Source organism: Rhinatrema bivittatum, unplaced genomic scaffold, assembly GCF_901001135.1.
Source record: "Rhinatrema bivittatum unplaced genomic scaffold, aRhiBiv1.1, whole genome shotgun sequence".
Taxonomy (NCBI): domain Eukaryota; kingdom Metazoa; phylum Chordata; class Amphibia; order Gymnophiona; family Rhinatrematidae; genus Rhinatrema; species Rhinatrema bivittatum.
In genome coordinates, this window is record NW_021820482.1 from 3519 (window position 1) to 24689 (window position 21171).

The 21171-nt window shown below is 44.3% G+C and overlaps 1 protein-coding gene across 1 annotated transcript; it reads right to left on the reverse strand.

The window, feature by feature from the left end:
• Positions 1-1191: 1191 nt before the first annotated feature.
• On the reverse strand, positions 1192-20090 carry LOC115081666 (kinesin-like protein KIF1C; the record flags this gene model as incomplete). The annotated part of the gene is made up of 11 exons (XM_029586092.1): positions 1192-1242; positions 6031-6212; positions 7887-8032; positions 8810-8888; positions 13101-13176; positions 13969-14034; positions 15282-15359; positions 17670-17781; positions 18462-18640; positions 19385-19450; positions 19911-20090. Coding segments are annotated over 11 exons (1215 nt in total), but the record flags the coding sequence as incomplete, so codon positions are not given.
• Positions 20091-21171: the final 1081 nt, after the last annotated feature.

Consider the following 21171-nt stretch of genomic DNA (forward strand, 5'->3'; position numbering starts at 1 on the left):
GTACTGCAAAGCCCAGCTACGCAGTACGGGCTGCAACACCAGGGATGGGAAAAACCACATTCTAATTGCTGGTACAATGCCAGTTTTTAAAAAATGATTTTATTTGGACAGGCTCACTCTGATGTTGCACTATTTTAAAAGTCACAAATCCTACCCTCCGCTTCTAGAAGTTTGTTCATTTCTTTCTGCACCTGTAAGGGGGAAGAGATGGACTTGCTGCTTGATGAAAAAAGAGTTAGTTCTTTTATGATAGCTCAAGTCCATGAAACAGTTTTGCTTTGGCCTCATCATTCCAGATAGAAAATAGACAAGGAAAGTTCATCCTATACCTAGAGGCTGCTATACATGAAGTTGGGCCAACCGGTCTCTTTTCAGAACACATGGAAGTAACCTACACAATGAGGGCAGTTACTACCATAAGCTACTTGCTGGGCAGATTGGATGTTCTTTATCTGCTGTCATTGCTCTGTTACCATATCCTGTCACCTCAGGCTTCAGACTAGGGGTGGACAACGCCACTCCTTAAGATCCACAAACAGGCCTGGTTTTCAGAGTATGCATAATGAATATGCATCAGATAGATTTGCATTACAAGGAGGCAGTGCATTGCAAATCTATTTTATGCATAACTCATTGTTGATATCCTGAAATCCTGGCCTGTTGTGGTTCTCGAGGGCTAGAGTTGGCCAACCTGGTCTAAAGCCTGATGTGATATAGCACTGAGGGCAGATAAAGAACAAATGGTTTATCCAGTCTGCCCAGCAAGTGGCTTATGGTAGTAACTGCCTCGTTATGCAGGTTATTCTCATGCGTCCTGTTGGTGTAGAAACTGCTCATAAACACACAGCACAGGCCAGAATCAAACAAAATTTTAAAAAGAAAGTAAAAAACCTATTTAAGCAGGCATTTGGAGTTTGAGGAGGTATGTTTTAATTTTAAAAATAGTACGGTTTGGGAAATGCAAGTTGAGGCTTTTAGTTTCTTTGTTTTATTATGATTGTTAATTTTTATTTTATGTATTTTTACCTTGACATTGTTTTATGTTTTATAATTGGTTTACCGCAGGTTAAACAATATGATTGTACCAGAATACTGGTATAGAAAATAAAATAAACAAACAAACAAACAGCTACCGCCCACCTACAGCACAGCAGGACTCACCTTTCCATGCGGATTGCTTCTGTTTTGCGCCAGTTTCTCTTCCCACGTCTCATTCAGCTCAGCAATAATCTTCTCTGTTTCCTGCAAAATCAGAATACAAGCGTTTTCATTTTGTTGTGCACAGGGCCCTTACCACATAGTACTCTTCTTGGGGAGTAGGAATTAGAGACAGAGGGGGAAAGCGACCCCCCACACACCAATCCTGACAGCCTTCCAGCTACATGCACATATCCCTTGCTTTTATTCTTAAGCTCTTTCAGTTTTTCATATTTATGCATTACAGGGATTTTTTAAAGCCAGCGTTTATTTGCATAAAATCATGTTTTGATTATTGCCCCTGCCTCCCTATGGGTAAAAGTATACATGCTTATTTTTAGCTGTGGGGAAAAGTGAGCAGTTAGATCGGAGGTGGCAAAGCACAAGCAGAGATTGTATTCTAATCTCCATATGTTCTTTGACACATACTTTGCCCTTGCTTCAATAGAGGCACAAAAGTACCTAGGTGCATTATGCATGCCAGTGGTATTTTCAAAAGGGATATGCCACTCCATGAAGAGGCTCATTATTGATAGTGAATAGGGTAATCTAGATGCTCCACTTCTGAGCTGCCTCTCCATATTGCAATTCCACTAAACTGGCATAGGAACAAAGGAGGGAGACAGGAGGCAGGCACAAATTTGAGCAGCATGCTACACCCCTTCCCTACCTTGAGGCAGGCACTGAGATCAAATTCAAGCAGCAAACTCTGCTCATCTATTCCTCCCCATTCAGTCCCTTGACTCATACTGTCAGGAGAGGGAGGACTCAGTTGATTAACACTGTAGGACAAGAGCAGGAACTGGGCAGCTGAAGGACAGCAATTTATACCTCCTCCCCCTCCCCAAGTACCCAGAGGCTGATTGCTAGAATATAAATCAAACAAGCACAGGGACAGAGACAGCAGGAAAAATGAGATCCATCCCTGCCACTGTTCCTTCTCCATCCTAACTTCCACACCCTCGCAGCAGAGCAGGTCAGAACTCACTTGTGCTCAAGTTGACTGCAGGCAACCAGAAAAGTGGTACTAGAAGGCAACCAACTTGCCCAGAGAAAACAGAAGCTTGGTGATTAAAGTTATGTGCTAATATGTACAGCTTAGAGGAAAACATTGGTTACAAAGGACAATTAGTAAGAAAATAAAATTCATTTTCTTAACATAGAAATAAAAAGGAGTAGAAATGAGGAGAGTTGGCACAGTGCAATAACTGTGGGGTAGCAGTTTCTAAAGGTACTTTCTTGGCGACTGCAGTGTTGTCCTCTTTGGACTGGGGGATGAAGGACTGCTCAACTCAAGGCAGAATAAAGGGACTGTCTACCTATCCAATGTCCACCAAGTCTGCCCCCAGTCCTTCAGAAGATCCCACGGGAGCTAACAATGGTGATGTGGTGGTTAGTCTTAGTTCTGCTGAATTATATATTGCACCTAATACACAAGGCAAGGTTTCAGGTACAATTTTACAGGCTAACTTCTGTGACAACTCAAGCTAACGAAGATGGAATACTACAAGATACCGATGCTAGTGAAAAAGCCATCAACGTATCTGTTGAAACTACTGGGAAGTATCTACAGCTCTTGTACATGTGCAAATCCACTTGTGTTTCAAAAACAGAAAATATGTTTGCCAGTGAAGACAACTTCTAAGTGGAAAGTTACTCGGTTCAGAGTGTACACAATGCAATCCATGATTGACAGAGAACATCATCCATGACTGTCAGGATCACTGCCGAAAAGGTATAAGACAAGAAACAAGACAAAAATGTTGACGTTGTCTTCACCCCCAACCCCTCCATCTGATTCTCTGACAGTTACCCCAAAACTGCTGCCTAAGTCCAACTATATCGTTTTTGTAAAGATAACGTAGCAGAACCGTGTTCAAGGCACGGAGAGCATCCAAACGCAAGAGGGGCAAGGTCTCTGAGGTTCCCTCCTCCCGTAAGCGTCCCAAGTCCCTGCCGGGGGGGGGCATACTAAGTCTAAGCGCCTTCTCAGATCCGTGGCAGGTCCAGATGATCATCTGATGGAGGAGACCCTTCCCCGCAAGACCTTCAGGGGATAGATGCAAGCCAGGATGGTCAGCCCCTGGTGCCCAAGCAGGGAGGTGCTTCTGCGGTAGATGGTGATAATCCCAAGGTGGTATGCTTGTTCTGGAGAAATTGGGTCCGCTTATCCTGAATATTCTGGAAAGCTTGGAATTGAAGTCCCGCAGGAGGATTCGCGTATGGGAGCGGTGTATCCCAGGTCCGGCTCGCTCTTTTCTCTTTAATATTGTCGATCACTGACCTCTTGTTCCGGGAGTGGGACACTCCGGATCTAGGTTGAAAGTCAGCCGTGCTATGGATATGTTGCACCCACTACCGGAGATTGCGCTGGAGCTGCTCAGGGTACCCAAGGTGGCTGCGGCAGTCTCTGCAGTCACTACAAAGACCACCATACCAGACGGCCCTAAAAGATTTGCAGGATCAAAAGTTGGAGGTATAGCTTAAAAAGATATTTGAGACCTCCTCCTGGGAGGTGCGGGCGGCCATGTGCAGCGGTTTTGATCTGCGTGCGAGCCTGCGTTGGGTGTACCGCACTTACAATAGACAGAAATTAGATATTAAGGAGCTCATCACATCTACATAATATATGAGCGACCGCTTAAAAAAACAAAACAAACTTCAGACTTCAAACTAGCTAAGAGACAGATAAAAGCTGAAAATTTGTGCCAAAACGGGACTCCATCCAATCAGGTTAGAGGTCACATGACCCAAACTGAGTAATGGGAAACAGAGATAAACCAACCAATCAGCATAAGGCAACATGCAATCAAAGTATATACACAGCATCCCATACAGTAAAAAACGAAGAATTAGCCTGGTAGAGTCAGAATTAAAAGAAGAAAAACTAGAAAAAACACAAAAACTATTCCTCCTATTTCTCGATTCAAACCATTAGGAGTTAGGGGACTGTAACTCATAAATCCATCTTTCTTCTTTGCTAACCAAGGGTCCTGATTCATCAAAGTCTTCTCATAGACACAGAATGGGAGAAAAGCTTTAGTGAACCAAGCCTTAAGATGGTAGAGAAGTTACCTCCTCTGCTCATGGGAAAATCTTACTCTGTTACAAACACCACATCTCGGCGATATCATGGGATCGCGCCTGCCAGTGGGCCACACCAAGGGGCTTTCCTCTCTATCAGCCTGTATGCAGGCCCGATGCTCAAATATTCTGCTTTTAAAGGGCTCGGCTGGTTTTTTCCGACATACAAAAGGGGCCAGAGACACAAGATAAAATTACTTCTTTTGAAAGGCAAATTAGATACATGTTTCAATAAATAAGATTTACCAGTGTGCAGATATATGAAGAAGGAAACAGAGTGAGACAAGCTGAACATTGGTCACGTGTATGAGAAGGTATCTGAAAAAAAGGTCATGGAACATTTATTTGACTTATATTCTGCTTTTCAGGCACTTCAAAGCAGATTGCATTCAGGTACTGTAGGTATTTCTCTGTCCCCAGAGGGCTCGAAATCTAAGTCTGTACCTGAGGCAATGGAGGGTGAAGTGACAAGGTCGGGATCTGACCAAGGTCAGAAGGAATGGCAGCGGGATTTGTTTTCCCCTGGTTTGCAGCCCAGTGCTCTATTAGGCTCCTCTTTCACTCTTCTTTGCTCGTTTCCAATTTCTTTGGAAGTTAAGTAATGCCTCAACTAGAGATAATTGAAAAGGTCTTATCTACTTTAACTTCCTCACCCCTGCCTTCCTGATGCCCACATGCACTGGAGGCATTTGTGATATCAGCCTATAAGGACCAACCAGATCCAATCAGCAACTTATGTAGAAGGTTGAACAATTTCACTGATGACAGAGTAACATTTCTTGGCAATATTTCCAAAAGTGTGGAATGCAAGATCAGGGAAGATACAGCTGTTACTGTCATGTGCTGAACTTTATGGGTCTGTGTGCATTAGTGTTTAAAGCTCTTGCGCCTAGTGGTCTTCCCCAAACCAGTTATCTACTGCCCTACTTCGTTCCTTACGATCCACATTTAAAGGACTGCTGGTTGTCCCTGATTTTAAAGCGTCAGAGACCGTATGCTTCAGTGCTGCAGGATTCCAGTTATGGAAGGAACTCCCAGAAGTCCTTAAGGCAGAAAATGACTTACTGCGTTTTAGAAAACTTCTGAAATCTCATCTCTTTTCTTCTGCATTTCTAGTTACATTTACCCTTCTGACACCTACATGCTTGGCCTCTATGACACATTTGGTTGAGAATATGCTATGTTTTATCTTGTTAGTCTAAATGTTATATCAATATTGTAGTGAACTAGGTTTCTTTAAAGAACATAACGCTTGCACTACTGGGTCAGACCAAGGGTCCATCAAGCCCAGAATCCTGTGTCCAACAGTGGCCAAGCCAGGTTACAAGTACCTAAACATTAAATGAATATATCCCAAGCTACTAATCCTTATTGATTAATAGCAGTTTATGGACTTTTGCTCTAGGAACTTATCCAAACCTTTTTTAAACCCAGTTTCGCTAACTGCCTTAACTGACATCCTCTGGCAATGAATTCCAGAATTTAATTGTGCATTGAGTGAAGAATTTTCCCCCATTTGTTTTAAATGTGCTACTTGTTAACTTCATGGAGTGCACCCCTAAGTCCTTGTATTAGCCATGAGTAAATAACTGATTCACATTTACCCGTTCTAGTCCTCTTATAATTTTGTAGACCTTTATCATATCCTGCCTCAGCCATCTCCTCTTCTCCAACCTGAATAGCCCTAACCTCTTAGGCTTTCCTCATAGGTGAGTCATTCTATCCCCTTTATCACCCTTCCACCAGTACCTGTAGCCTTTCCATGGCTTCTTCTGTACAGATCACCTGCTCTTCCAGGTCAGAGTATGCTTCCATCTGCCCATTAATGGATGGGGAAGATGGGGCCTGGTCCATCTCAGCAGAGGTAGAATGGAAGGGTAACACTGGCAACTCTGATCTGCTGCCAGCACAACTGTCGTCAGCCTTCAGATCTTTTCCATATGAGAGAGAAAAAAACAGGGGAGAACAAAAAACAAAGCAAAGTGTAAAGCAAAGTTTCTTACCTGTAACAAGCATTATCTGAAGAAAGCAATTCAACATTCGCACATTTGTTTATGAATGTCAAACCTATACACAGTTATGAGTTGGTGATTTCACATGGAATAACGGTATATAAACACAAATAAAATAAACAATAAAAAATGCCTTCCTGATGACAACAATTGAAATATGATTTCCAGAGCTTTCTAGAAAAAGTCCATAGGCTCTACTGAGCACCAATGAACATGAAGCATGCCTTAGTTCTGAAATTAAGCTAATGAACAGATTGGGGTTGGGAATTGTATGGCTGTTGAACTGTTTACAGAGAATACCGATTACGAACACCACAATTGGGTTTTTTCTAAAGGCAAACTGTTGAACAATTGCACAGTTATAACTCCCTAGATAAGGGTTTTCAAACAAAAGTGGGAGGAAAAAAAAACCCTTGAAATCATAAAAACAAGTCTTAAGGAAAACTGGATTTGGGCTTTAACTGTCAAAGAGCCCAAATCTGCTGTTGCGTTGGGAATCGTTATCTATACAATGGGATGTAAATGTAAGGAATTAAACTTAGGACTGCAGCGTGGAGTTATCTTTAATAGAGGTTGACACAAGGGGTCCACAGATGCAGCCATGCCTGACATTCTAAGCCTTGACCTGCTCCTCTAAGGTCAAATCTGCACAGATGAGCTTTTACAGAGTCTGTGACGACATGGTATCTAGGTCTCCTCTACCTCAAAAACACAGAAGGATGAAAATCAGTAAAACAATTCTGAATCTCTGAAATGACCTGCGCTAGACTTTCGTTTCTAGTTCCATTTTATTTCTTATTTCCTACGGACCACCTGCAGCTATCGGAACTGGGAAGCTAGCCAGCACTTTAAGATAAGAAACGGAGAATGACCTTAGTTATTGATGTATTTTAGCTTGGCAAAGCTCCCAGAGTTTGTGTCTTAATTAGCACTGAACTCTAGATACATGTCGTCTTGACTTTTACAATGAATATAGGCATACGCCTATTACAAGTATTATTTCACATATTCAGTTAATGGGAGTTTTAGATACACAATGCCTATGTTATTTTGACATTTCTTTACTTATGTATTGTAGTAAGTAATCTGTAATCAGGTGCTCTTCTGTCAATTAAACAGATTGATGAAGCAAGATCAAAGCACACCTGATGTAAAGATCAAAGAACATTTTATAGCTAAACTCTCCTGGCCATGGAATCTGACATATGTAATTGTTTAGTAATTAAAACACATGAGGCTAGGTGTCGTGCCAAAAAACGATGCAGGTTGTGAGATGGGAGTTAAGCCCGTCTTTAAGCGGGACGAGATGAAAGAACTGAATGCGCCTATTTTTTTTTTTGTAAAGTCCATGTGTTGTGTTGCTTCGCCTTCCCTGCTGGTACTTTTTTTTTTTTTTTTAAGAGAAAATCCCGCTTAGGGGCTTCAGCAAAGCACTGTGGGGCTGACTCCATTCCCTGGTGCTCTCTCTAAACAAAACGAAAGCAGGATGGAGCATGGAGCAACACCTCAGAAACAAAAGGAATAAATAAAAGATGACTTTAAAAATAAAACAAGAGCTGGGTGCGGATGGATGCCAGTTTGCTCTTCTGTTACCTCCTAATGCAACGGCAGACAGCCCCTGTGCGAAAAGCAACTCCCGCAGCCGTGCCACCTCCTCCTTCAGCTCCCGAATCAAACGGGCGTTGGGGTCCTCATTAATCACTGCATTGCACTTTATCTGCTTGGCCCGATCTGCATACCTTAAGAGATCATAAATGCATCTCATTAAAGATTTCCTTAAGTCAGAAAGCATGACTTGTGGCATTATATTGGCACAGTTTTACAGAGGCCGCAGGTGAGCTACTGGAGTGGGAGGAGGACCTTATAAACACAAGTATCTGCTCAAACACAAACCCTAATGAGCTTAATATTTAGAGAGCCAGAAAGTAGGCAAACTATTTGGGTAAAAATCGTACATGTAACTTTATCCAGATATTCAATGGGACTTACCAGATAACTTTAGGACACGTATTTCTCATTCAGACTTGCGCATGTAACCAGACAGGCAGTGCTCAATATCTGCACACACCAGCCAAAGTGCATTCCCACCCTCACAACACCTACAGCATGGCCTCTTTTTATCCACTCGGCAGGGGAAATATTCAAATCCAGACTAACCCTATAAGTTAGTAGGAGAAAGCCTTTGAATATCAACCTCAGTATAAACAAGTCTTCTTTTCCATGATCCGAAATGGAGACTACACAGTGGATTCACAGGAGTAAGACTGCCTCGTCTGTGAGTCTTCCCACCTTCTTTATTGAAGCAAATTTACCTTCCCGCACACCCTAAGCCTCCAGCCCAGTCAAACCTTCTGTAACCCCACTGAAAGTCATTCATGGCAGGGCTGACTGTTGGCTTACTGTGCCCTCAGCTTCCTTCATGCACAGTACCCGTGATTTTCTCCCCCTCCCATCACAGCGACAGGCCTAAGCACCACGTACACTCTGCACATTGCAGAAACCTCTGACCTGCTTACCTAAGCGTGCTGAGGGTTTCTTCATAGTTAATATCAGCTGGACTGAGGGCAGCGATCATGGCTGTGCGAGAATTTCCACCTATGAGGAAAGCCAAGATGAGATCAGCAGTTATAACATCAACTTTCCATCACCCTGTCTCTATATCTCTGTGCATGTGAGTGCACACTGCAGATTTAAATAAGCCAGAGGTATTCACCGGCTACCAGGTGTGTGCTACATGCGTGCACTTGAAGAATCCATCTCCACACTCACTGGATTGGTGAATGTTCTAGTACAAGCCACTCTACATGTGAACTCTAGCAGCTGTGATGAGAGAGTGTCGGCCCAGCTACATCCCTCCCTCTCCACAAATCCATTACCCACATCACCCATATTAAAACAACACCTTGCCATAAACTGGTTACAGTACTCAAAGCAATGAAATGACAAAGCATGGCAATTGGATATAAAAGGCCACAGCAATACATTCCCCTTAAATAACCTGTACCCAAAATGGTAATCGTCAAAACAGGCAGCACCCCCACCTCCACTAAAATACCAAGCTAGGCATCATCTAATCTGGCCCCCACCTTGTTCCCAAGCAAAGGGGCCTCCCCAGGCATAAGGGTGCCCCGCCATGCACCAAATCCACTGCTGACCTGGACCGTGATGCACCCCTGCGCTGCATCCGAAACACCCCTTCCCTCCCCACTGGCTTGGGTACCTGCCATAAGCATTAGGGTAGGGCATGTCCTTGCCTCATGCCCCAACAACATTTAGCTGCAGCCAACACCACTACCCCAAAACAGATCCTTCAAGGCTTCCTGTAGAACATATCACAGCCGATATCTGACAGAGGAACTTTGCCCAGCCTAAGCTGCCTTTGCATTGGACACCCGCTTACTCCTGTCTTATTATGCATCCAAGCTTGCATGCCCCCATGCCGATCTGGCGGTTGACCTTCTTGCACCCCCCTCTTCCACAGCTTCAAAATTGCTCAATATTGGGCATGGAATGACATCAGACCATAAAATATGAATGTGCAAGAACCAGGAGATCAATTTGGCCAAGTCAGCTTTAATCCTCTTAATCAACTGCTTGCTTGATAGGTCATCTAGCTCATTGCCCCTCAAACCTATTGAGGGTGTCAGGGGCTGGTGACAAATCTCTCAACTGCCGCAGAAGGGGTAACAATTGCTCCCGGCGCATACTTCGTTTGCCCATCCAAGTCACAATAAGCCAGAGAGGCGCCAATCCCAAAGGCGGTCCATGTGCCCTCCAAGCAGCACAATGCACAAAAGAATGTCCAATAATCCATGCGGTCCTTGAACCCAGTTCAAATCTACGACGACAGTAGGAAAATTCGTTTCTTACCTGATAATTTTCATTCCTGTAGTACCTCTGATCAGTCCAGACTCCTGGTTTTGATCCCCCCCTCTAGCAGATGGAGAAAGAGAAATTTTCAAAACAAAAAACTCTGCCTTATAAAGGCTGGTGCCACCTACAGTCCGGCAGTATTACTCAATGTCAAAGCAGAATGGCTCTCAAAAACCACCATAACTATGTACAATAACCCTTCAACAAGAAAAAGAAATAACGGGTTCACTTAACCCTCCTAGGAACTGAACCTGTAGAACCACTCGAGGACGGTCAATCCAATTTCTGCAGATCTGAAAACAAAATCAATCAATAACTGAGCGGACTCTCCCTTACTTCCATGCTTTCCCCGGGCGGGACTCTGGACTGATCCGTAGTACTACAGGAACGAAAATTATCAGGTAAGAAACTAATTTTCCTTTCCCTGTACGTACCCGGATCAGTCCAGACTCCTGGGATGTACCAGAGCTTTCTTACCTGGGATGGGATCCGGAGAGGCCCGCTCTAAGCTCTGCTTCGCCAAAGCCTCCCTTCACCCGGTACCTGAACATCCAGTCTGTAATGTCTGGCAAAGGTATGCAAAGACTTCCAAGTCTCCACCCTGCAGATCTCCTGCAGTGAGACGCTTTGACAGTCCGCCCAATAAGCCGCCTGCGAACAGGTAGAATGAGCCCGAAGACCAAACAGTACAGGCTTACCACGCAGCAAATATGCCGAGCCTATAGTCTCTTTCAACCAGCGTGAAATCGTAGCTTTAGATGCCGTATTTCCTCGTTTCGGACCAGCCCACAGCACAAAAAGATGGTCCGTCACACGAAATGCGTTAGTAACTTCCAGATAACGCTACCACGCCCGAACATTCAGCTTCCATAAGTTTTTAGATATAGGGTCTGACCGGTCCAAAACGGGAAACGACAGAAGCTCCACTGACTGATTCACGTGAAAAGCAGACACCACACTTTCGGAAGAAAGGAAGGAACCGTCCACAAAGACACACCAGAATCCAAAATTCTCAGAAATGGCTCCCTGCAAGCAGATGTCATAACGATAAGAAAATTCATCTTTAACGTGAGATCCTTTACTGTAGCCATTTTCAGAGGCTCAAAGGGCGCCGTACACAGAGCTGAGAGAACAAGTTCAGATTCCAAGAAGGACAAGGGTGCCTGATCGGGGGACGTAAATGCTTTGCCCCCTTTAGGAAATGAGCCACATCGGGTGAGCAGCCAACGCCACACCTTGAATGGAACCACGCAAACAACCAAGAGCTGCCACCTGAACCCTCAGGGAACTACACAATAAGCCCTTGGCGAGTCCGGATTGTAAGAAACCTAAAATATCCGACACCGAAGACAGAGTAGGAACAATCGCCCGGTCCACACACCAAGATTCAAAGATTCTCCACACACGCACATACGCGAAGGTGGTGGATGTCTTGCGCGACCGGAGTAGTGTTGCCACCACAGCGTTCAAATACCCTTTGCTCCTCAGGCAGAGCGCCTCTCAAAAGCCATGCCGCTAGACAAAAGCGATCGACCTCTTCCAAACAAATGGGCCCTTGATGGAGAAGGTCCGGGAGCAGTGGGAACCGCAGGGGACCCGCCAGTACCAGATTGACCAGGTCCACAAATCAAGGCCGTCTCGGCCACTCTGGAGCTACGAGGATGTCTTCTGCTGGGTGTATCTCCACTCTCCTGAGCACTTTGCCTATCAGTGGCCAAGGAGGGAAGACGTTCAGCAGCACTTCGGTCAGCCAGGGCATCTACCCCTTCTGCTCCTGTTTCTCTGCGGCGACCGAAGAAGCGCAGTGCCTTGGCGTTCTGAAACATTGCCATAAGATCCATGCGGGGTACGCCCCACGTGTCGCATATAAGCTGGAAAGCTTCGTCTGCGAGCTCCCATTCCCTGGGATCGAGGCAGTGCAGACTGAGAAAGTCCGCTTGAACGTTGACGACTCCTGCTATGTGAGACGCTGCAATACTTACTAAATGCTTCTCCACCCAGATGATCAGCTGCTGGGCTTCCGTGGCCACTGGCTGGCGCTTGGTTCCCCCTTGGCGACTGATAAGCCACCATGGTCGCATTGTCGGAAAGAATTCTGACTGACTTCTCCCGGAGAGGGTGGAACACTTGCAACGCTAACCCTACTGCCCTGGTTTCCAGACGATTGATCGACCACCGAGATTCTTCCAGGGACCACTGTCCCTGCACAGACTTCCTCAGGCAAATCGCTCCCCAACCGGAGAGGCTGGCGTCCATGGTCACCACTGTCCATTCGGGCACCTCCAGGGGCAGCGGGCCTGAGAAAGCTAAAATTCAATTCTGTAAAAAATAGAAAAATAATCACGGTCTGCCCAAGCGCCAAGTCAGGGAGGGAAGAAAGCCGCAGCACCGGTGACACTGACAGAAAATGAAAGAAAATCAAAAGTTGGGTTTTTTTTTTTTAAAGACTTGCACGGCAGTGGCCCACGGTCCTGATCCGGCGGGGTGGAGTGAACCGGGCTCCCCAGTGTCGACCCAGCTGCTAGCTTGGAACAAGAGGGCCCTCTACCCTGTAATGCAGCTGCCTCAACCACCAGCGGGGGATGGTACCCCTCAGGACCTTACAAACCCCCTGGGAAGCTCAGGACAGAAACAGATTTAAAAAAAAACAAAAAAAAACCGCAAAGTAAAACGTTTTACAGACTGAAAACTCACTAAAACTCATAGACTCACTACTCTAACTCCAATGAGCAATCAGCACAGACTGTAGGCCTTGCACCTCCACCATCTGCTAGAGACAAATACTGCCGGACTGTAGGTGGCACCATTCTATTTAAGGCGGAGTTTTGTTTTGAAAACTTCTCTGTCTCCATCTGCTTGAGGGGGAGCAAAACCCAGGAGTCTGGACTGATCCGGGTACGTACAGGGAAATATGAATTCTGTTAGGATTCTTACCCAGATTTTCCTTCAGTAGCCAGGTTAGCACAGAGTCACGGTAAGGGATGAACTCGGACTTTTTCTTCTTATTTTGCTACAATCAAAAACAGATGCATAGAAGACAGTTATATTTAATGGCCATTAATGTTGCACAATGCTTAGAGGAGAACTGCAACACCTCTCTGTCTCCTTCTGCTGACAGGGATGAACAAACCCAGGAGTCTGGACTGATCCAGGTACGTACACAGGGAAAGCTGTGATATGCAGACCAGGGCTCCCATCAATTCTACCCTGTAACCCCGTGCTAAGAGCACACAGCAGTGACAGTGTCTGACTCAGGCTCTGATTCCTCTGCTCAGCAATGAGAAGCAGCTATAAGTATGGCCTTGTTTTATATTTTATTGTATTTAAAAAGAAAAACTATAATCTGCATATTCTCAAACTTCACTCACATGAAAGGGTTACAAAGAGGAGATTAAATGTTGAATAAACCTGTGACCCTGAGCCCTGACAGAACCTCTGATCTTCTGGGAGAATCGCCTAGTTACAGCAGAACCCCTGGCTGGATTCAGCTATGCATTGAGATGAGTCCTAAGAGAGACTTCTACTCACACAGATCAGTGGCAGAGGGGAGTGAACAAAATGCCTGTTCTAGCTCCCCTCGGATAGGGCCTTCTTATCCCCAAATATAGACTTTTTTTATACCAGAAAAGCATAGAGAAACTTACCAAAAGAAAGCACAGTAGGATTAAAGGCAAAAACTAAAAATCTGTATTATAGACAACTGCAGCTGGATAGGTGCACATGGGAGCTAAGAGAAATGGGAGGAGAAAGAGCATTGAGAGGATGCAGTCTGTTGGCAGCATACAGGAAGGATAATACTTACCACCTCAGCCAGAGCAGAGATAACCTTCCCTAAGGTAGTCAGAGATTTATTAATATTTGCCCCCTCCTAGAAAAATAAAGGAGGAAAAAAGGTTGAAAATAAATCAATGCCCCAAAGCAGCAGCGTCCTGTTCTACCACTACAATCAACTGCAAGGCACAATCAAACTCAACATTTATTTATTGGTATTTATAGGCCACTATAACACCAAAGCCCACATTGCTTACAATTCAAACATAATAAAAGCATTATGAAAAAACAAAAATCAAACCACTAAAAACAAAAAATAAAATCATAAAAACATAAGTAAAATAAAATCTAGTAAAACAGAATCAGCACCACTAAAATACAACCTAAAAAGGAGAAAAAGAGGCTAAAATAAAATATCAGATAAAAAAATTAGTCAAAAGCCTGTTTAAATAAAAATGTTTTTAAAGCACTTTTGAATTTCTTTGGGCACCCTATTGCCCCTAAGTTCTAGAAGGAGGGTGTTCCAAAAAGTAGGTGTTGCTTTGACTTACAGAGGGGACTTCAAGCAATGCCACCTCAAAGCTCTTGCTGGGTGATACACCCACAACATTGCGTTAGCCCAAGGTAAAGAACTGTGTGACATAACATCCCTGAAGCTTTTACTCTAATTATATGGACACCGTGCGCTAATATTCCCAGATTACACATAGCTGCCCCTCCCCCCAGAACAAGGCACCTCTAGGAATATCATCCCTGGCTTTCGTAAGGTGGCAACAGATCAATACGTGGATGGGGAGTAAATGTGCAAAATTCAGCCAAGTCCATCTTGAGACACTTCTGTGAGAGAGACTACCTGTCCTGCTAGGAACGCTAACAGTCGTAGTGGAGATTAAATTTCAGTTTACCCCTCAGGAAGCTTTTCTCAGCGAAACACCGGCTGTGTTGTCAGGTTTGCTATATATCAGCACTTTGGACCGTTATGCTTCTTTTATTTATTTTTTGTTTAAGAAAGCATATAAAAGGGGATTGAATTGTCCGGGCGGTCCTAGCAAACCACAGCAGGACACGCCGTCAGGCTTGCCGATGCCTTTTCTTTAGTCATGTTTAATTTAAAGTTTTTGTGATTGGCCAGACTTTGCTGAATTTTGCACATTTTAGTCCCCATCCACATATTGTTTTTGTTATAACATGATTTTTGGGGGTTTTGTGGACTCTTCTTGGTTTATCGTTGATTACATAAGGCAGCACCATTTACAGAAGCATATCTGGCGACACAACACTAACACGCTTAGCTTATGATTTCAGAACGGACAGAACCTCATTATATACTAAAGTTACACTTACCTTTAATCTCACGCCCTTTGCTCCAGAAGAATCTGCTCTTTCACTTCCAGCAAGATCAACCAGACTTATCTTACTGACCTGGTCAGGAGGAAAATCAAGACGTGAACAACAGAATATTTATTTATTTTATTTAAAAACTTTTCTATACAGTCGTATAGTAGAGCACCATCACAACGGTTTACAGTTAGGCACAAATATGTCGTTTCTAATTTATCCAAGGGTGCCATTATTATACGGTTACATAGTTCGATAATATACTTAAATGTGAGAGGGTGTGGTTTCCATTTACTATTAACTGTCTTTATAATTTAATACTTTGATTGTGAGAAAATAACAAAAGTAGGCAATACTGCTTTATCTTGGCGATTTCCTGTTTTGTGCATTTGTTATATAAGAGCCAAGATCCCTGAGCAAAGCCCATAAAGAAAGGGTATCCAAAGAACAGAAGACAGATAGTAAATAAAACTGGTTTTACAACAACATGAGGATGTTCTCATAACACGCATTACTTCCAAAAGATGGGTCACACTAGGGATTTTGCAGAGACCGCAAAGTTGCTTAACTTGTAAGGAGTGTTCAAAGACAGCGAGATAATCAGCCACTCAAGTGGGTGACACTGCCCAATAGTGCAGACATGGGCAGTTTTATAGAGAGTTTCCAGGCTTTTCTGAGCGTGCACTACAATATAGCCGACGAACTTTATAAAAGGGGAAAGAGGATGGATTTACCCGGCTGATTATCCTCGAGAACATGTAAGCAACTTTGCTTTCTCAGAAAACAAACGGAATATACTGCATCAGCCACAGTGGGAATCCATATCTAAGAGTTACCTTTCAATTAAAAAGCTAAAAAAAATGAGAAACAAGAACACAAGTTGACAAACTTTTTTTCTGGAAGGTGGGGGGGGGTGGAGACCAAGAAAGCAAGACTTGTAATCCAGAAGGCATAAACCAACCCTCCTTTGTTTAGAAGGGAAATAATGGTGCACCTCCAGTTTCCATGGAAACTCCTGCACAGGACCCCAAGCTCAAAGAGGGGGTTGCCTCCCATCAAACTGCCCATGGACACCATTGGCTGGGACCAAAACCGGAAGAAAATCATGGCTCCCCCCCCCCCCCACCCCCACAGGTCCCTGCCATCTTACTAACGCTCCAGTATAAAAATGCAGGTGCATACAAAAAAAGACGCCAGCTCCATGCCAACTAACTGAGGTGGCGCTTACTTCCCTTAAGCACAAAGCCCAATGCCTTTGATGCAACTCCAACCACCCAGTCTGCCCGGCAAGCTTATGCCAGTATCTGCTGCACTGCGCAGGTTACCCCAATGCTTATCAGTTTCTCAGACTCTAAAGGTCAGGGTCCTCGGATGCTGTTTGAATCCAATTTCCCTTCAGCTGTTGCCGTGAAAGCAGAGAGCAGTGTTCGTTTGGTCCTTTTCTGCCGTCATTTTCTATGTTTCAATCACGTCCAGCTACATGCCAGAGGCCTGAAAAAAGGAAGCAGGTGGCAAAGGAGGGTCCAACCCCCGTCACGGATCAATCCCTGCTGGCCTTCTCTCCTGTCCATTCTCCGTGGCAGCCCAGAGCACCCTGGTCCAAAGCACTTCACCACGTGTGGGGCCTATCTATGCTGCCTGGAGCTGCCTCCTACACCCTCCGTCACGGCAACATGTACCCGGATGCACCCCTGAGCTGGCTGCACAGAACTCTGCAGGACACGATTTCCCCCTGCTCTGAGTGCTCTCCAGATCTTTGTGGGGTTTAAAAAAAAATTATTTTTTTTTACACTTTAAATGACTTCAGCGCACGGACAAGCCCTCCCCAAAGGAACTGTAGATGATGGAGGGGGGGGGGGGGGGGGGAAGACCGGGAAACAGGCAAAACTCCCTCTCAGAAGGGGGAAAAAAAAAAAAAAGTGTACCTGTTTTCTGAATTCCTTGGTTTTTTGTTTGTTTTGTTTAACTGTTCTCCTGGCCAGCTCTGCCAGACAATCCCCCCTCAGTGGCAGGGAACGACGTGATGGGCTTGCACTGCTGGTGGAAAAACCAGCGGCTCGGCCTCCGGAGTCTGATCACAGATCCTACGTCGCACTGCTGCACCAGCCCAACCCTACCATCTGCTGAGCGCCGCACCCTTAAGCTGTGACCGTGACGTCACAGAGGAAAAACGCGTGGTCTGCCTCCATCTGCCGGCAGGGGGAAAGAACCCAACTCGTCATGACCTGGACTGCTGAAGCAGGATGAAACGGGAAGAAGGGTTTGGCACTTTTACCCTCCTAGCAAGCTTTTCCCTCTGGTGGAAGGGAGGGGACAGGGTGTAAAAAATCAGAATTGGAAACTCAAAAGAATCCACCCCCAAATAGACACTCAAGAATCCTCCCCGTATTCTACCTTCTCCGTGTCGAGGCTGGTCATCTCGTCATGCCGCTTCTGCGTAAAGACGATCGTGAAGACCGCGTGCGAGCGGCTGCTTGTCTCGTTCATGTTGGTGGCTGCCACAGTCCTTGTGGGGGGGAGAGAGAAGACCAGAGAAAACTTTCAGAGCCTTGCAGCAAGGAATAAACGGCAGAAAACCTAGCGGGTAGAGCAGTGGACTACGAACCAGGGCTAGATAAGGTTCACTTCCGCTCTTGTGGCCTTGGGCAAGTCATTTTACCCTCGTTGCCTCAGGTTGCGAGCCCTCTGGGGGACAGGAAAATACCTACACAGTACCTGAATGCAGTCCGCTCTGAAGTGCCAACAAGCGGAATATTAAGAAAATAAAAAATTGTATTCCTTATCCCCATTTATCTCCTTCCATCTTCCTGCCGTCCCTCATCAGCCAGGTGAGAACATACACCTGTCTCTGGACACTAGCATTAGGGGTGCAAGGCCTTGGGGCATTGTGTCTGTCTTGAGGGGGGCCCTTATATTTCTTTCTACTATTTCCTCTCAAGGCTAAATACAGAGGCAGCATGTGATCCCATGCTCTGGTGCCCGAAAGAGCAAGCAGCCTCCGAAGCCTGTAAAAGCCACTCCTGGCTACTAACCAGGGCAGGCTATGGCACAATCCTTCCTTTGCTCTACTACTGGCCTCACCCCCTGAATCACACAGTCCTAGTCCCGCTGAAGCAGATTCCTATTGTTCCTCACTAGCATTTTAATGGGAAATAAAAGCACCGATTAAGGTCCTCGGCTGGTTACCTGGCTTTGTTTCCACAGTCCATCAGGTCCGCAATGTCATCGAAGGAAGTGACTGCCAGCTTGGAGAGGTCTTCCACATAAGGCCCCATGATGGGGTGCTCGCGCACTCGCAGGTTGCCCTTGCTCTTAGGGTTCAGGAGGTCACGCACCCGCTCGCAGTAAATCTCCATGTAACTCACCTGCAACAATTCCAATGAAAACATAGGAGAGTTGTATGCCTAAGAGAAAGATTCATTCATTATCACTGGAGCCAAACAACCCTTTGCTTGTAGGCAAGAAGGCGGCTTTAAATGACTCCAATGTCCCTTGTGGTCTTTTCTATGAATTTTAGATGACCCCTGAGGTCCCTTCTAACTAAGGTTGCCAACCACTGTAAATTTACAGTTGCTTGTAAAAATAAATAAAAAATAAAGCAGCCAAAATTGGACCCGTCCTGAATATTTTCAAGCCGCCAATAATTTTACCAGCAGTTGGCAATTCTGGATGTGAAGGGCAATTTTAGCGTCCTCCCTAACGGAGGCAGAAGTTGGGATTGGTTACAGGGGCCAGCGCTAAGAACAGGAGTGATAAGATGGCCCTCACTTCAAGAAGGTCAGTACAAATAAAACTTCTCAGACTGTCAGCAAAAATGTTGCTTGGAAGTTGGCAACCATGCTCCCAACCTAGGATTGTAGATGGCCTTCCAAGGTTTCTTCCAGTGCTACGATTCTGTAACTTAGATCACAGAAAACTATCACTCTGGGAAAAACCCAGAAACTCCTTTCAACCGCAAAAGAACATTTAGCATACAGACTGCATGCTTTGGAGAGAGACATCTTTTTTTTTTTTTTTAAACAATTGCCCTTGGTGAAACTTAGCAGAAAGCAAAAGTTACAAGAAAACCACTGAGTGATGCATTCAAATGAACCTACTGGCAATCTTACCTCCACAGAGAAAGAAAGGTCAGTACACTTGTTCTCACTAATCCTGGCAAACAAATCTTCGCAAAGCTAAAAATAAAACAAAAAATTTAAAAAAGGATTATTTTAAAGCAATATGGGAATTTTAGCATCCCAATTAGCCAATATGATTTTAAGCCTGTACTCTCCTGTCAATGCAATTCTGTCCAGTACATACAATTGCAGTTTTTTTTTGAAAGCCAGTAGCTGAATTTGTTAGCTGCGGAAATACAGCTTTTTTTTTTTGTGCTGCACACTTAATGTAAGAAAGTTATTTAATTTTAACAATTTTAAGAGGCAGGCGCTGTAGAATCCTGCAGAGCAGTAAGTGCTGTCTGGGATTCCCGGCGACAGCCTTCCACGTTAATACTGCTAGGAATGGGATAGAGACCTCTCCTCTTATATATGGGATTCTAGCCGCTATGGGACTGTGCAACCAGTGCAAGGCAGAGCCTCATTACGTTCTCTGTTGAACAGCTAGGGCAGCATTTTTGTAAAAAGAGAACAGTACCCTTGGGATGATTCCTTGTTGATCCTTCTCCTGCTTGCCCATCATAGTATAGGATTTGCCCCCTCCAGTTTGTCCATAAGCAAAGATACAGACATTGTACCCTTCGAAGGAGTGCAGCAGCATTTCTTCCCCGATGTCCTTATACACTTGTTGCTGGGAGGCGAAATTTGGGTCCTCATTCTGGGAAGAGAGGCAAGGAAGTAAAATCACTTTTAGGAAAACAAGAGAAGACATTGGGATGCTCAAGTACTATAAAGAATTATGCAGGTACGTTATAAGGTAGTTGTAATATGGAGCGTACACAAGATTTTCATTTTCTACACTGTAGAACTGGAAGAAAAACCCCTATAAATAAGAAAAGTATAATGCTTACTGGAATTAGTGTGTGCTGCTCTGGACATTGTCCGTTAAATAAAATCTTTCTAAATTGTCTCTTAAAAACAGGATTTTACTTCACCTTAAATTCTCCAATAATTTTATGGATTAAAAATAAATAAATATGAAGTCACTTGATGCTCTGAGCAAATCCATTCAGCTCCGGTCTCTTCACTGCTTCGTTTATCAGTGCATTTACCCAGACTGGACAAATCTCAACTGGGCAGAGTGGATGGGCCATTTTGGTCTATTTAACATCATTGACCTTGTCTCCATCGTACTATGCTCAAATGCCTAAGGAACCCTCGGGGGGGGGGGGGGGGGGGGTAATAAACTATATCTGCATTTTTGACAGATCAGGCTGTAAAAGCCAAGCACTAAGGCTGGAAGTAATTTCCCTAATATCAGTTCTGTCAGAATATAAAATACATGTTTGATATCCCCCCCCCCCCCCCCAACAGTTCAGGCTTCACTGTGATCAAAACGTTAATGGACAATATTGCTTCAAACATTTCCAAAAGCCTTGACCGAGAGTGGCCTATTTATTTATTTATTTATTTTTAATTTTTATATACCGAGGTTCTTATAGAGACTATAAATCACTCCGGTTTACATATAACGATAAACTGCCCAACAGAGATAAGGGGGCTTTACATAGAACAGTGGTACATATGGAACATTATAACTGGATGACAATTTAACATAATGATAATCAATAATATAGAATAGTTTTACTTGTAATTAATAAAATTATGTAATATAAACTGTATAATTTAAATATTTAACTTGGATATAGTGACATATTAACCATGCCAAATATAAATAATAAGATAAAATGAATTTTGAACTTAGAATTGTAGTCCAGTTGCAGAGGAAAATATAAATA